We start from the raw sequence: 16,975 nt of genomic DNA, 5'->3' as shown, positions 1-16,975 counted from the left end.
ATGATTGCATTTATTAATAGTCATATCAGCAGTACAGATGCGCATTTAAACAGTTTCTGTATAAAATATTCAGGCGTGTTTTAAAGGCAAGAGGATTGACCTGCAACACCTCCGTCCTCAGTGACAATGTGCATTGAACTCATTAACAATGACTTAAACACTTTAGTTAATGAGCACACAGACTAGAGCACCAACAGCACTATAACAGCACCATAAAACTCTCACGAGCTACAAAGTACAATATTTACAAAGTTTTAAACATATTTCAAATGACTAAAACTAAAATACAAGTACTAAAAGTAGAACATCACAATTACAGTGCAGACAACCATTAATCAAACTTTATAACCTGTGTAATGATATACAAGCAATCATTTTTGATTTAGAGTCTTGTTTTGTTAAGCGTTATTCAAGGATTAGATTTGTATTAAAAGAATAATAGAATATATAAAACTACTTTTTGCTGAACCCTAAAATATTGATGTTACTGGCTCCTTTCTGAAAGCACATTGAGTAAAAACATTTGGTACTTAAGGGATTTAAAGCCATCAGATGACAAGAATTCATGCTATATATGTTATTAATAAAAGAAAAATCTAATTAACATACAATATTAAGGGTTGGGGAATAAAGTTACAAATGCACCATACTTTAAGTAGAATTTCTCTTCTACACCATATTAATAATGTTAAACACTTATTTCACAGTAATTTACTTTTGTAAATGTATGAATATAGATAATCATAGACAATCACAGTGAACTTAAAAATGTTTCTAGCAGGAAACAGAAACTGCCTAGGGAAAAGCTTTTATGATATTTACCGAAAACTAAAAATTACGATTTTGTGAAATTTTCCGTTTGTTATTTGTTTTGTCCATGCATATTTTCACAGCAACATTTGCACCAAATTTTAAGAAAATAAAGTCAAACTGCTAAAAACCAAAGACCATAACTCATCTTTAAAAATTGTCCTCATCTTTAAAAAACTTAAATTTTAAAAGTCTGTCTTGTTGGCCAACATGGGCTTATATGTTAATAGTCCTCTAGAAGATGATCTACGTCACGTCATGACTTACCGGAAAAAATTATTATCAAAATATGAATAACTACAGTCTTGACAAACACAAAATAGGTATCGTTTTAAAGCTTAGAAGCAGCACTTTACAATGCATGTAGCCATTATGACCAAAACTGAACAAGTGTTTTGAAATTTGCAGACAAATCAGAAGTTTTCTGTTTTGATAATTAATACTTTTGCACTGTATATATTATTGTAATCAGTAAAAACATCAAACTCATCAAATAGCCATGTGTCATATGTCAATGGAAAGCTTGTAAAGCGAGTAATAGATAAGTACATGTCTTTGATATATCTAAAATATCACATAACATTACTTAGAGGAGGGGATTCCCATTAAAACGAGCCCACACATGACATAATCGGATGCACAGATCATTGGATAATACACAAGAAGCACAATGTGCAAACAGCACATAATGTGCTATCTGGCTAAAAACACGCTTTCCTAGATCAGATGACTTCTATGCAAATTATGTTGTCCAGCATCATAGAACGCTAAACCAATCATACAGTATGTGTCATTCTGATCGCGGCAACCAGAGGTGAAAGTCATCCAAATATGGGCAGAGAGGATTGTTCAATCTAATGTACGTATGGCCACCAGAAGATGCCGCCAAGTACATGATACAAACTCAATGATGGCTCAAATGACACAGAATGAAACTGAATGAGATGTCGTTACTCATGCCTGCATGCATTGAAAAGAGCGCATATCTTTAGTCATTGTATCTGGATGTGAAATTAGTTCTTATGTACAATTATTATGTTTTATTTGTTGGAGAGGCTTTTGGACACTTGGAGATGTTTTTCGGAGCTATCTTTTGTACACCCTGAGATATAGAGTATAATGTCAAATCATAAAAATAAGAAAAGAAGTTAATTTTTGGCTCAAGTTTTTTTGTGTGATTTTTAGCCATTTCTAAGGATGAGAGTCTTAGAATTTATTATAATCTATGTAATTAAAAACCTTTGAAACGTTTTCTTTAAAGTGATACCAAACAATTTGTTTTTCTTGTCGAGTTATAACCCTTTAATTTTGGGCATGCCACTGAAACAGGAAATCTTTTAAAACACCTTCAGAGCTTCAAGGGTTAAAGTTATACAAAAAATAATTGAAACAACTCAGTTAAACGTTTTGAGCAATATGAACAAGGGGGAGGTTCAGTGAACCTAACGATAGTGAAAGTTACACTCATTTAAGAACTGCACATGAAAATTGTTTGACCCTCAAAGCATTACTTGATGTTCATCAGACAGTGGTCACATAACCCTTTTAATAACAGGCAAAAGTATTATAATGCTTTGTAAGTTTCAACCTGCTCCATTAAAAAAGATCTATGAAATCGCTCATAATAACTTGGGTCCAAAAAGGTATAGTTCACCCAAAAAAGATGTTAAGAAAGAGAATGGTGATGGTGGCTGTAAGTCCTTAACATTTTGCATTATATCTCCTTTTGTGTTCTAAAGAAGGAAGAAAGTCATTCGGGATTGGAATAATATGAGGTTGAGTATTGGATGACAGAATTTTCATTTTGAGGTGAACTACCCCTTTAATGGAAGTTGTTTCATGGTGAACTAACAGTTTGTGCAGTAGTTTGTGCTTTGGGTTGATGACCCAAGTGTGGCTTTGGCGTGACCTCTGTAAATATTACATCATACAAGTGACACAACACTGCTTGTGGATAGACCGCAGGGAGCATCGACCCAGCAGCTTGAGTTTCTCACAGAAACGTGTTGACATACTGTTTTTCTTACAAACCGGAGCTACAAAGCACAGAAACATAAGCAAATCAATGAGGGGCATTAACATTAAAAATCAACTAAAAAGAGTTTTCTTTATGGAATATTAACCTGTAAATATTTAAATAAAAAGATGGACACAAAAAAAACTCAATTATAAGATTAACAAAATACAACATAATATAATTAAGTTTACCCAAATTGGTTTTACACTCCTCTGGGTTGCAGATCTGAACAGTGTCTGGTATATTGTTTTGTGCACAAAGTGAAGTTTTCTCTTCATCTCCAGATTCCTCATTTACACACTTCACCGCTCGATTTTGCACTCCACCACCACAACTTCTGGAGCACTGTCAATCAAATATCAACACACCATAACAATAGAAAAATCTCTTAAATCAAATGACATAAAACTACCTATTAAATATAATCTATTTTCATCTTGGCAAGATTTTCAGTAAATAATGACTTAAATTTAGGTTCGTTCCTCACACAAAGCTATTGTATGACATCAGAAGGCTTCATATAGTGCATGCTAAATCATGTGGACAACCTTTATGGTACTTACTTTTGTCTTTTTTGGAGCTCAGCAGTCACATATGTTGCATGGAAAAGAGCAGTGTGGATATTTTGCTAAATAATTTATTTTCTGTTCTGCGAAAAACATGCATACCACTGTGAACGAGACTCTCTCATCGCAATGCACAAGTGTTTACTAAAAAAATTACTTAAATAATAATTCCTTACATTTATATAGCACTCAAAGCGCTTTACATAGTATGGGGGGGATCTCCTCAACCACCACCAACAGCAGCCATAGTGCACCAGAACACCCACACCCACCACACACCACCCACCAGCGGGGAGGAGAGAGTAGAGTGATGTAGCCAATTCAGGGATGGAGATTAATACAAGGCCATGATAGATAGGGGCCAATGGGGGGAATTTGGCCAAGACACCAAGGTTACACCCCTCCTCTTTACGAGAAGTGTCCTGTGATTTTTAATGACCACAGAGAGTCAGGACCTCGGTTTAACATCTCATCCAAAGGACAGTGCCTTTTTACAGTATAGTGTCCCCGTCACTATACTGGGGCATTAGGACCCAGACAGACCGTAGGGTGAGCATCCCCTGTAGGCCTCCCTAATACCTCTAACAGCAGCAACCTTGGTTTGAGAGGTCTCCCATCCAGGTACTGGCCAGGCTCAACCCTGCTTAGCTTTAGTGGGCAACCAGGCAAAAGCTGCAGGGTGATATGGCTGCCAGTTAAATTTCAGGTATTTCATCATAGGCATTCAAAAGATCAGGATATTCATTAAAAAAATCTCCTTTTCTGTTTCACATTAGAAAGAAAGTCACACATGGAACATGTAAACAGTAAATGATGACATAATTTTCATTTTTGGCTGACTATCCCTTTAAGACATCAAGCAGGACAGCCGTATTTACTCAGCCAATAGTTAAATGACTATCTAGCACCAATTTCATCCCCTTTAAACAGCCTGCAGTCAGTTACCTGGGTCCAGGTTTCAGTAGTCCAGCTGGTGCAGGGCTGAAGATGGCATGGCTCAGTGCTGTTGGGTTTGAGAGTGATGTTACAGCGCTGGTACTCAGGACAGTACACAAGTCTTTCCTTTAGCCCTTGCCCACAGCTTTTAGAGCACTGTCAAGCACACATCACCAATGAAAACCAAAGTCAGCGAATAATGATTTATTTTCAGTGTGTTCCTCACAAAAAGCTATCATAGGGCTTCAGAAGACATGGAATTAAGTGCACAGCACTATGGACTACTTTTATCAGCCTGATCGCTTAAAAATGCCGTGACTGTGGCGACATTTTTGCTAAATTTTATTACGTGGTTCATTACACTTCTTGTGGTAGTTCCGAGGTGTAATGTCCACTGTGTGGCGCTAAAACAGATTTAAATGTTTTCCCAAACAAATTTTGGGAACTTTTTAAGGTTAATGCTCTTTCGAGTTTTAAATCAACAAAACCACCTCCCTACCCTAAACCTTAAACCTAGACCTACCCGATAGTGTCATAACAGCAAATGTAAGATGAAAAACACAATTGCTAAACCGATGGCGTCATTTTGTGGTGCTTCTAAGACACTTTTGGCTCATCTGTCGACTTGCGTGTAGTTGATTATGTAATGCAAATGTTAAAATGTATTGCCTTACAAGTCATGCACTATAGTAATTTTTTATTTTATTTCATAAGATAGAATTGTGCAAGTTTTACTGTGATTTGTTTGAAGGGAAATAAAAGTAATTGTTGTTGTAGCGACTCTAGTCTTCATTTCACCAGGAAACTGCTGCAAAATGTACAATGAGACATGTAAAAATGATTTAGCAAAAATACGTGATTCTATGTGACCAGGTTTACTTTTATGGTTTTATGGTCTTTTTTGAAGCTTGACAGCCTCTGACCACTATATGCTTTCATTTCATTAAAAGAGCAGCTATTCTTCAATCTCCTTTTGTATTCGAAAGATGAAAGTCAGTCATATGTGTTTTGATCATAACAGTGAACCTATTTATTTGGGAGAACTATCCTTTGAATCACAAATAAATGTCTGAGAGTTAAGTGATTTGTTGCCTGGGATTTGAGCCCATGACAGGAACATTTGTGTTGAAGGGATAGTTCACCCTAAAATAAATAAATTCTGTTATCATTTATTCATCCACTTTTGTTCTAAACCAACTTTCTTCCTTTGAACACAAAAGGAGATCCATCCATCCATCCCCATTCACTTTCATTGCATCTTTTTTTCCATGAAAGTGAATGGTGACTGAGTCTAACATTCTGCTTAAAATCTCCTTTTGTGTTCCACAGAAGAGAGGAAGTCAAACTGTTTGGAACAAAATGAGGGTGAGCAATTTATGAGTGAATTTTCATTTTGAGCTTAACCATCTCTTTTATATGTGGCCTCTCAGGTTATTACCTCTCCCCAGGGTAAGTCCTTCCACTGCAGGCAGGGTCGGGTGTAGCAGGGCAGAGTGCTGGGTGGTTTGTATGACAGAGCCTGACAGTGAAAGGGCCTCAGTGGACGTCTGGTCTGTGTGTCAATGCACTGCACGTCTCGATGTTTCATATCACTAACACAACCTTCGGGACACTACAAGAGGGCCACAAAGATTTCACATCATAGTTCAAATCATCCAGTAATTATGCTGGCTTGACAAAGCCAATATACTGTTATTCTACAAACTTTGGTTTACCAAAGTACCAAGATAACATTTCTGACTATGTAAACTTCTAGAGTTTTCAAGCTACAACCTCCAAACTTGGGACTGTTTCACGTTGTTAGATATTTTCTAAATGATCGGATAGACTGTTTTCCCATATCAGACGTTAACAACTGCCACAAATCTTATAGACATACATCTGTCTCTCTGTCTGCCTATCTGTCTGTCCATCTGTCTACCTGTCTATCGGTCTATCCTCCATCCATCCATCCATCCCTCTGTCTGTCCATCCATCCCTCTGCCTGCCTGCCTATCTGTCAGTCCGTCCGTTCGTCCATCTATCTGGCTATCATCTATCCATCCATCCATCTGTCTATCCATCCAGCTATCTATACATCTATCCATCCATCTGTACATTTATCCATTTATTTATCTAGCTGTCCATCTATCTATCTGTCTGTCCGTCCATCCATCCATCCATCCATCCATCCATCCATCCATCTATCCGTCTGTCTGTCTGCCTGCCATCCATCTACCTGTCCATCTATCCATCCATCCGTCTGTCTGTCCATCAATCCATCCATCCATACATCCATCTGTCCGTCCATCTATCTGTCTATCATCCATCCATCCATTTATCTATCTAGCTGTCCATCCATCCATCTATCTATCTAGCTGTCTATCCCTCCGTCCATCCATCCATCCATCCATCTATCTATCTATCCATCTGTCTGTCTGTCTGTCTGCCATCCATCTACCTGTCCATCTATCCATCCATCCCTCTGTCTGTCCATCCATCCATCCATCCGTCTGTCCGTCCGTTCGTCCATCTATCTGTCTATCATCCATCCATCCATTTATCTATCTAGCTGTCCATCCATCCATCTATCTATCTAGCTGTCTATCCCTCCGTCCGTCCATCCATCCATCTATCTATCTATCCATCTGTCTGTCTGTCCATCCATCCATCCATCCATCCATCCATCCATCCATCTATCTATCTATCCGTCTGTCTGTCTGTCTGTCTGCCTGCCATCCATCTACCTGTCCATCTATCCATCCATCCATCCGTCTGTCTGTCCATCAATCCATCCATCCATACATCCATCTGTCCGTCCATCTATCTGTCTATCATCCATCCATCCATTTATCTATCTAGCTGTCCATCCATCCATCCATCTATCTATCTATCTATCCATCTGTCTGTCTGTCTGCCATCCATCTACCTGTCCATCTATCCATCCATCCATCCATCAATCCATCCCTCTGTCTGTCCATCCATCCATCTGTCTATCCATCCAGCTATCTATACATCTATCTATCCATCTGTACATTTATCCATTTATTTATCTAGCTGTCCATCCATCCATCCATCTATTTATCTATTTAGCTGTCCATCTATCTATCTGTCTGTCTGCCATCCATCTACCTGTCCATCTATCCATCCATCCATCCATCCCTCTGTCTGTCCATCCATCCATCCATCCATCCATACATACATCCATCTGTCCGTCCATCTATCTGTCTATCATCCATCCATCCATTTATCTATCTAGCTGTCCATCCATCCATCTATCTATCTAGCTGTCTATCCCTCCATCCGTCCATCCATCCATCTATCTATCTATCCATCTGTCTGTCTGTCTGTCTGCCTGCCATCCATCTACCTGTCCATCTATCCATCCATCCATCCATCCCTCTGTCTGTCCGTCCATCCATCCATCCATCCATCCATACATACATACATCCATCTGTCCGTCCATCTATCTGTCTATCATCCATCCATCCATTTATCTATCTAGCTGTCCATCCATCCATCCATCTATCTATCTATCTATCCATCTGTCTGTCTGTCTGCCATCCATCTACCTGTCCATCTATCCATCCATCCATCCATCAATCCATCCCTCTGTCTGTCCATCCATCCATCTGTCTATCCATCCAGCTATCTATACATCTATCCATCCATCTGTACATTTATCCATTTATTTATCTAGCTGTCCATCCATCCATCCATCTATTTATCTATTTAGCTGTCCATCTATCTATCTGTCTGTCTGCCATCCATCTACCTGTCCATCTATCCATCCATCCATCCATCCCTCTGTCTGTCCATCCATCCATCCATCCATCCATACATACATCCATCTGTCCGTCCATCTATCTGTCTATCATCCATCCATCCATTTATCTATCTAGTTGTCCATCCATCCATCTATCTATCTAGCTGTCTATCCCTCCGTCCGTCCATCCATCCATCTATCTATCTATCCATCTGTCTGTCTGTCTGTCTGCCTGCCATCCATCTACCTGTCCATCTATCCATCCATCCATCCATCCCTGTCTGTCCGTCCATCCATCCATCCATCCATCCATACATACATCCATCTGTCCGTCCATCTATCTGTCTATCATCCATCCATCCATTTATCTATCTAGCTGTCCATCCATCCATCCATCTATCTATCTAGCTGTCTATCCCTCCGTCCGTCCATCCATCCATCTATCTATCTATCCATCTGTCTGTCTGTCTGCCATCCATCTACCTGTCCATCTATCCATCCATCCATCCATCCCTCTGTCTGTCCATCCATCCATCCATCCATCCATCCATCCGTCTGTCCGTTCGTCCATCTATCTGTCTATCATCCATCCATCCATTTATCTATCTAGCTGTCCATCCATCCATCTATCTATCTATCTAGCTGTCTATCCCTCCGTCCATCCATCCATCCATCTATCTATCTGTCTATCTATCCGTCCGTCCGTCTGTCTATCTATCTATCTGTACATATCTGTATATATCTGTCAGTCCTATAAAACCTTCCAAATTTTAAGCTTTTATAACTATTTAAAACTAAACTATAAACTTTCAGAAAAGGCTTTGCCAAGACAAAGTTGTGTTGACAATCCCAAACCTCTACTGTAACTAATTAGAAAAAAGTTTGTTTTGAGAATGTGGCTTTACACTGGTCCAGTTGCCAGTCTTCCAGGTGGCGCAGGGTCGTAGGTTGCATCGTCGGGCTGGTTCTGGTTTCTTTACCCTGGCACAGTCTTCCTCATGCTCTGAGCTGCAGACTACTGACCGCCACACCGCCCCTAGACCACATGTTGTTGAGCACTGCGACAAAGATTACACGCCAGGGTCAGTACATTAAACTGCAAATCAAAACAGGCCGGCGCGTCCCTCGACCCCAGAGCGTTAAACAAAAAGAAGGTTTTTGGACACATAAGCCACCCAACGATATCGCATTTGATCAAGAAATATAATATCAAGTGGTAGTGGTATTTTAAAGAAAGATAACACAGGTACACTGAAGCAAAAACTTTCTCAAGAAGTTTAAAACAATAAATCAATGGATATATTGTTCAAAATGAAGTATTGTGACACTTTCTGGTTGTCAAATGTTAGTGGAGCTTGTTAATGATTAATGTAATGAACTACACTTGTGGTTACTCCGCTAGAACACCGTGTGAACTTAAGGGGAACTGACTTCATACATCCACTAAAAATCACATTTTGTTCAAAGTTATATCAGAAAATGGCTTATAAAAGTGAATTTAGTTCTGAGAAAAGCTCTAACATAATTTGTTTGCAGATGTCATCTGGTTTGATATTTTGCAATCTAATGCAATTCATACAGTTTAAGCATGACTTACCATAAGCGTCCAAATATTTTTTGGGGCGACTGCCAAGGCATCTACTAAAAAAGTTAGCATTCTTACTTCACTCCAGTTGCCGACTTCCCAGAATGCATTCCTTCTGATGGGATCTCGTGCATTCAGATTCTCGTAGTCAGTCGTGGTGTTGGCTGTCTCTGGCTTCAGCTCGTCTACTTTAGGCCCCTTGCCTTTATTGGGACCTTTAAGTATTTGTGATGTCTTTCTCAATATTTTCACTGTAGGAACAGTAGGTCGTAGAGTCTGAGTAATGAAGTGTGACATTACTGAGTGTGACCTTGGGTTTGTGGTGGTATTTGGTTTGCATGGACTTGTTGGCTTAGATTCCCACTTACTGGTAGTTCTAGTGATCAACTCTGGATTTTTAATGTCTATCAAGTGGACACTGAATTTGGATCGGTTAGTAGTGGCTCGTTTCGTTATAGGGATGTTAGTGTGCGTCAGTGTTCTAGTAGAGGTTGGATGAGTTGTGTGTACAGGCGTTTTTGTGGTTGGTCTGAAAGTGGATGACCTTACAGGAAATGGACTGGTAAACATACTGTCTTCAGTCACCCTTTCTTCTCCAGTTCGATCTTCCACTATGTAATCATAACCCGGCGTGTATCTAGAACTTTTGTCAGGAGGCTGCAGGTCTGTGCTTCCTTCCTCGTCCTCCGTAAAACTGGAGTCTGTAGTATTTGTGGGAACTTGTTCATGATCACCGCCATCTTTGTTACCATCTCTGACCAGAATAAATTCTTGGTCATCTTCATGGATGATGTCATACGTTGTTATGGTTGTGGGCGTTGGGGAAGCGCTGACATGTGTTATAATACGAGTAGTGGTGTTGGATTTTGATGGCATTAGAGTGGTGCTATATTCTGGAGTTCTGGGTTGGATCCCAGGGGCCTGTGTTGGGATTGTGGGGGTAACTCGAGGTCGGAATCGTGGTCGGAAGTGGGAACCGGTCCATCTGTTAGTGGATGAGCAGCTCTGAAGGTTACAGAGGATTGTGGAACGAGGTCGATTGGCAGGGTTGCATCGGTCTGGTTGTTTTGCCACGCACTTGACCATTCTCGACTTCACGCCTCCATCACAAGACAGAGAGCACTGCAGGATAAAAGGCAATTTTGGTGAACGAACATACATTTTAGAAACACAAAAGTACACTGAACTAATATGATAATACAGATAATTATAATGCAAATGTGCCCTTATGGCATTAGAACACATGAGCTATACAACAAAATGACTTTTTACCATGAAGGGAACGTTTACCCAAAATTGAAATAATTTACTCCAGTGGATCGCAAACCTCTTCCTGGAGGCCCCCCAACACTACACGTTTTGGATATCTCCCTAATCAAACACACCTGATTAAACTCATCAGCTCATCAGTAGAGACTCCAAGAATTGGGTGTGTCAGAAAAGGGAGATATACTAAATGTGCAGTGTTTTGGGGCCTCCAGGAACAGGGTTGGGAACCACTGATTTACACAACCTTCTGTGTAGCTGGAGCAATGGCGTAACACTCGTTTTTTGTGTCCAGACCTATTAAATTGTTCTAAAATGCATAAAACAAACAAACAAAGCAATTACTTGAATACACCTCTTCGATGAAGAACACGTATTCAATTTCAGAGTTCAAAATCCTTTTGATATTGTTTCTGGGGCTTTAATAAAAAATATTTTAATGTGGTGCAACCGTCAAGAGACAGTTACCATCATTAAAAGTGTCATTAAAAGCTTAAATTCTTGGAAAAAGAAATGTTGGCATGAGTAGTGCAGATTAATCTTTTATTAATATTAAAGCAGTGAAACAATTGTGTTTTAAAATATGATACATGTGTGTAACCAACATGTCATTTTATTGTTTATGTTGACAAAAAAACATAAAACAGTGAGAAAATTCCAAATTCCTTTAAATCCACAAATATGTGTGTGCAAGAATCTATAGCAAACAAAACTGATTAAAGGTCTCACATAGAAAACATTAAGCAGATCCATCTGCAATAAAACAACCCACCTCGCTCCAGTTCCCCACAGCCCAGTCCGATCCACATGGTAAGTCTCGGTTGCAGGGTAACACAGATTTGGGTTTGAGCAACTGCTTGCAGTCTCCAGGGTGCAGAACCCGCTCTTCTCCAGCCACCGTACGCACACACATAATCGTGCGCTTTCTCACTCCGTTTGGACCGCATGTGGCGGAGCAAGTCTGCCATCCACCAACCCACCACCTGAGGACAGTAAAGAGTTGAGGTGCAAAGAGCATTTCATTGAAACTTTTTAGTCATTGGCTATGCTACTGCTTACTGCATACTTAACAGTATATACAGCAAAATGCCTTCTATTTTTAAAAAACCGTGTATGAAACTGTACAGAATTGATGCTGTATTATGCATGTACCTTGCAGGGCAATCCATGTTTTTGCACTTGCGATGACTGTCGACAGGACGTGAACTGGGGTCGCAGAGCGTTTCCTCGACCACGCCCACCTCCGCCTCAAAACAACGCACAGGTTGATGTTGTTCCCCTGTAAAGAGACAGAGGAAGGTCACATCTACCAGCTATCAAACCTTAATCAATCTATACGACACAACCAAAAAAATCCTCAATAAGCAGGCCCAGACAGAATTGGTAGTCTCATTTTCTGCATTGATTTTGGGTGAAAAAAAAAACCTTAAATTCTGCAGAATATATTTAAACATGTTCTAATTTGTTAAATGGTGGTAGTAGTATTACCTTACCTCAAATTTTTAAATTAACAAATACATAAAGGTTGGAGATACTCTAGTGCCCAAAAGTTTGGAGTAATGTACATATTTTGCTCTTATGGAATGAAATTGGCACTTTTATTCACCAAAAAGGCAGTCAACTGATCACAATGTATAGTCAGGACATTACTAATGTTTACTATTACTAAAATGTACATTATAATTTGAAATACATTTTCAGAACTTCTTAAACTACTTCAAAGTGTTCTCATCAAATAATCCTCCACGTGCAGCAATGACAGCTTTGCAGATCCTTCTTATTCCAGCTGTCAGTTTGTCCAGATACTCAGGTGACATTTCATCCCACACTTCCTGTAGCACTTGTCATAGATGTGGTTGTCATGTCGGGCACTTCTCACTCACCTTACAGTCTAGCTGATCCCACAAAAGCTCAATGGGGTTAAGATCCATAACACTCTTTTCCAATTATCTGTTGTTCAATGTCTGTGTTTGTTTGCCCACTCTAAACTTTTCTTTGCATTTCTTCCCATAAGGCTGCACCCCTGAGTCTTCTCTTTACTGTTGTACATGAAACTGGTGTTGAGCGGGTAGAATTCAATGAAGCTGTCAGCGGAGGACATGTGAGGCGTCTATTTCTCAAACTAGAGACTCTGATGTACTTATCCTCTTGTTTAGTTGTACATCTGGTCTTCCACATCTCTTTCTGTGCTTGTTAGAGACTGTTGTCCTTTGTCTTTGAAGACTGTAGTGTACACCTTTGTATGAAATCTTCAGTTTTTGACAATTTCAAGCATTATATAACCTTCGATCAAAACAATGATTGACTGATGTGTTTCTAGAGAAAGCTGTTTCTTTTTTGCCATTTTTGACCTAATATTGACCTTAGGACATGTCAGTCTATTGCACACTCTGGCAACTCAAAAACAAACACAAAGACAATGTTAAAATTCATTTAACGAACCAAACAGCTTTCAACTGTGTTTGATATAATGGCAAGTGATTTTCTAGAACCAAATTAGCAATTTAGCATGATTACTCAAGGATAAGGTGTTGGAGTGATGGCTGCTGTCTAGATTTGATCAAAAATGAGTGATGAGTCAAATAGTGATGGTGCTGTTTTTTACATCAGTAATGTCCTGACTACACTTTGTGATCAGTTGAATGCCACTTTGGTGAATTAAAGTACCAATTTTCTACAGAAACATCAAATTCTGTACATTATTCCAAACTTTTGACCGCCAGTGTATGTAATATGTTTTGAATACATTATAAGTCCGTTTAACTATGGAGTAATAATAATAATAATAATAATAATAATAATAAAAAACTCCTGTTCCTTACCAATCCCACAGGTGGTGCTGCAGTCAGTCCAGGCTCCATATTTCCAGGTGTACTCCGGTTCTGGTATTTCATTCCCCAGCGGGCGACTCTTCTTAACAGTGTACTCATAATTGACACCTGGATTCTGCTCTTGGAACAGCAGCTGCAAAATATTAATGTAGTAATTAATAATAGTTTGTAACAAGGTAAGTTAAAATGGGAAAGGAGAAGGCGGGAACCGGACAAACCATCAAAATAATGTAAAAAGACACAAACATAAACACACACGGCAGCTGCGTGTGGCTCTCTCTCTACCGGACTGCCGCATCCAGCTCGGCTGATTACCCGACTGGGGGCTGGCCAGCCCCGCCCTCCTCCTCGTCACACTCCTCCCTCCTTTGCCTCAGGCAGGGGAACCCCCGGCATGACTACATGCCCGCCCTCCTTTCTGAGGGGGGCATTACCCTTCCAGCCGCACCTGCCGGCAGGCTTTCCCCGCCTTTCAAGACCTGGGAGAGAGACAAGGGGAGGGAAAAGGGGAGAGGGAAAGAGCGAGGCAGAGCGACAGTGAGAGAGAGAGAGAGAGAGAGAGAGAGAGAAATTGCTAGCCGGTGAAAAATTGTCAGAGCATGAAACTGAGCACCTGAATCATGACAGGTTCAGTTGTTGGTCCTGCTGATGTCAGATTCTCCATGTTGCCTCTACGGTCGTAGTAAAACTTTGTTCCACTCGCCTCGTACTCTCCGTTCCACTGAATTATGTAATTCCCATTCAGGTAGTAGTCCTCCGAATCGCCTGCTCGGATGGCTAGGAAATTTGCAGCTTCTCCCATTTCCTGTATGAAGATATCCCGAGCTCCCTCTGGGATCAAAACCAAGTCCACGTAACCTGAATCACAACATCTCACTTATAAACCTGATAAGTCTGCCATAATTCAAACATTGTACTTATCATTTGTTAAATCTGATTTAATCTTAGGGTGACTTCGTGAAGTCGTGCTGCCCAGAGACCGCAGGCGTACACACCAAATCCATCTTGCTTCACAAAGGTCTCCTTCACTGTCTCACATGTGGATCCATCACCGAGACACACACCACAGCTGTCCTCTTTAGCATTAGAATCGATGCCAAAATCACAACCCACCTCCTGGAGAAAGATTACATGTACTTAAACACATACGTCTGTTCACCTTCCCACAAACAAACAGATGAAACTTACATAAAAATAATAAAAAACTCATAACATAAAAATTGAAGGTAGGAAACTCCAACATGCTGCTGACCAACTAATAGGGCTGGATATCGTTTTATCAGCCCATTGTTCAGATTCACAAATTCTTGATTTGATTTAGATACATTTTGATATATTTCAGTTATAATGTCCATTTTGCTGACACATGAAAGCAATTTGATGATTATCGATTCGATACAAATTTCGATTCACAGTAATAAAGAAAGAACAGAGAAACAAATTATAAGAACAAATAAAACAATATAACAAAGATTTAAATAAAGGAAACAGTGTTTGAAGTTTTTCCACATCAGTATCAAGTATTTAAGTCAAGTAAACATACAAAAATGAAGTCTATACCTCCATAAATAAAAACAATAATAATAAATAAATAAAGACAAAGAAACAAAGTCATAACTGAGATTAAAAAAAAAGTCATTATATTGAAATACAAATTCTAAATTATTAGATACAAAGTCATAATTATGAGATAAAAAATTATTATTGAAATACAAATTAAAAATTAGGTGATACAAAGTGTAATTTTGGATACAAATTCATGTTTATGAGATAAAAGTAACTGTTGAAATAAAAGTCATAATTTTTAGATAAAAAGTTGTAATTATGAGATAAAAAAAGTCATTATGTTGAAATAAAAGTCATAATTATAAGATAAAATTCATTATGTTGAAATAAAAATTCATAATTTCGAGATAAAAAGTCATAATTATAAGATAAAAAAGTAATTATGTTGACATAAAAATGAATAATTATGAGATAAAATTAACTGTCAAAATTAAATTAAATTATGAGATAAAAAGACATTTTGAAATAAAATAAAAAATTATGAGATACAGTCATAATTTTGAGATAAAAAGTCTTAATTATGAGATCAAGTCATTTTTGAAATAAAAAGTCACAATTTATAGTTTACAATTATAAGATAAAAAAAGTCATTGTTGAAATAAAAGCAACTGTCAAAATAAAAAGTCAAAATTATGAGATAAAAAGACAAATTTATGAGATCATTATAGAAAAAAGTCATTATGTTGAAATAAAAATTCATAATTATGAGATAAAGTCATTGTTAAAATAAAAATTCTAAATGATTAGACACAAAGTCATAATTATGGATACAAATTCATAATTATAAGATAAAAAAAGTCATTATTTTGAAATAAAAATTCAAAAGTTCGAGATAAAAAGTTGTAATTATGAGATAGTCAAAATGAGATAAAACATCAAAATGTTGAAATAAAAATTCATAATTATGAGATAAAAGTAACTGTAGAAATAAAAAGTCAAAATTATGAGATCAAGTCATTTTTGAAATAAAAAGTCACAATTTATAGTTTACAATTATAAGATAAAAAATGTCATTATGTTGAAATAAAAATTCATAATTTTGAGATAAAAAGGTTGTAATTATGAGATAGTCAAAATGAGTTAAAACGTCAACATTTTGAGATAGTCATAATTATAAGATAAAAAAGTCATTATGTTGAAATAAAAATTCATAATTATGAGATAAAAGTAACTGTCAAAATAAAGTCAAAATTATGAGATAAAAAGACAAAATTCACAATTTATAGTTCACAATTATAAGATAAAAATGTCATTATGTTGAAATAAAAATGCTTGATTTTGAGATAAAATGTCTTAATTATGATATAAAGACAAAATGAGTTAAAACGTCAACATTTTTAGATGAAAAGTCTCATAATTATGATTTAGTATCTCAAAATGATTTGAGACTTTTCATTATATAATTTCGATTTTTAATCTCATAATTATGATTTTTAATCTCAAAATGATTATTTTGTACCTCATAATCTTGACTTTACCAAAGCACTTTTTTTTTGCTTACATTAATACATTAATACGTAATAAAGCTACTGAAAATATCCTGCCAAAAACAGCAAATGGTTTTCTCATTTTTCATTTTTGAGGATGTTTGATAAATATTAACAAGAAACTGCTGTCTGGCAGGTCTATTAGGCTGCATTTACACCTCAAGTC

The 16,975-nt window shown here is 37.8% G+C and overlaps 1 protein-coding gene across 1 annotated transcript in view; it reads right to left on the bottom strand.

Annotated features, from left to right (window-relative positions):
• The window catches only part of adamts12 (ADAM metallopeptidase with thrombospondin type 1 motif, 12), a 64,686-nt gene continuing 47,711 nt past the window's right edge, over positions 1–16,975 (bottom strand). Inside the window, exons 14-24 of the mRNA XM_052111438.1 lie at positions 14,752–14,872; positions 14,370–14,614; positions 13,748–13,889; positions 12,078–12,204; positions 11,698–11,908; positions 9,738–10,781; positions 8,980–9,132; positions 5,768–5,941; positions 4,339–4,485; positions 3,019–3,172; positions 1–2,846 (exon numbers count right to left, since the gene is read on the bottom strand). Of these exons, the coding sequence (XP_051967398.1) occupies positions 2,731–2,846; positions 3,019–3,172; positions 4,339–4,485; positions 5,768–5,941; positions 8,980–9,132; positions 9,738–10,781; positions 11,698–11,908; positions 12,078–12,204; positions 13,748–13,889; positions 14,370–14,614; positions 14,752–14,872 (2,634 nt within the window). The 3' untranslated portion in view covers positions 1–2,730. The remainder of the gene's footprint in view (positions 2,847–3,018; positions 3,173–4,338; positions 4,486–5,767; positions 5,942–8,979; positions 9,133–9,737; positions 10,782–11,697; positions 11,909–12,077; positions 12,205–13,747; positions 13,890–14,369; positions 14,615–14,751; positions 14,873–16,975) is intronic.

This window comes from Xyrauchen texanus, chromosome 3 (assembly GCF_025860055.1).
Source record: "Xyrauchen texanus isolate HMW12.3.18 chromosome 3, RBS_HiC_50CHRs, whole genome shotgun sequence".
Taxonomy (NCBI): Eukaryota; Metazoa; Chordata; class Actinopteri; order Cypriniformes; family Catostomidae; genus Xyrauchen; species Xyrauchen texanus.
This window is presented reverse-complemented; position numbering and strand designations above follow the sequence as displayed.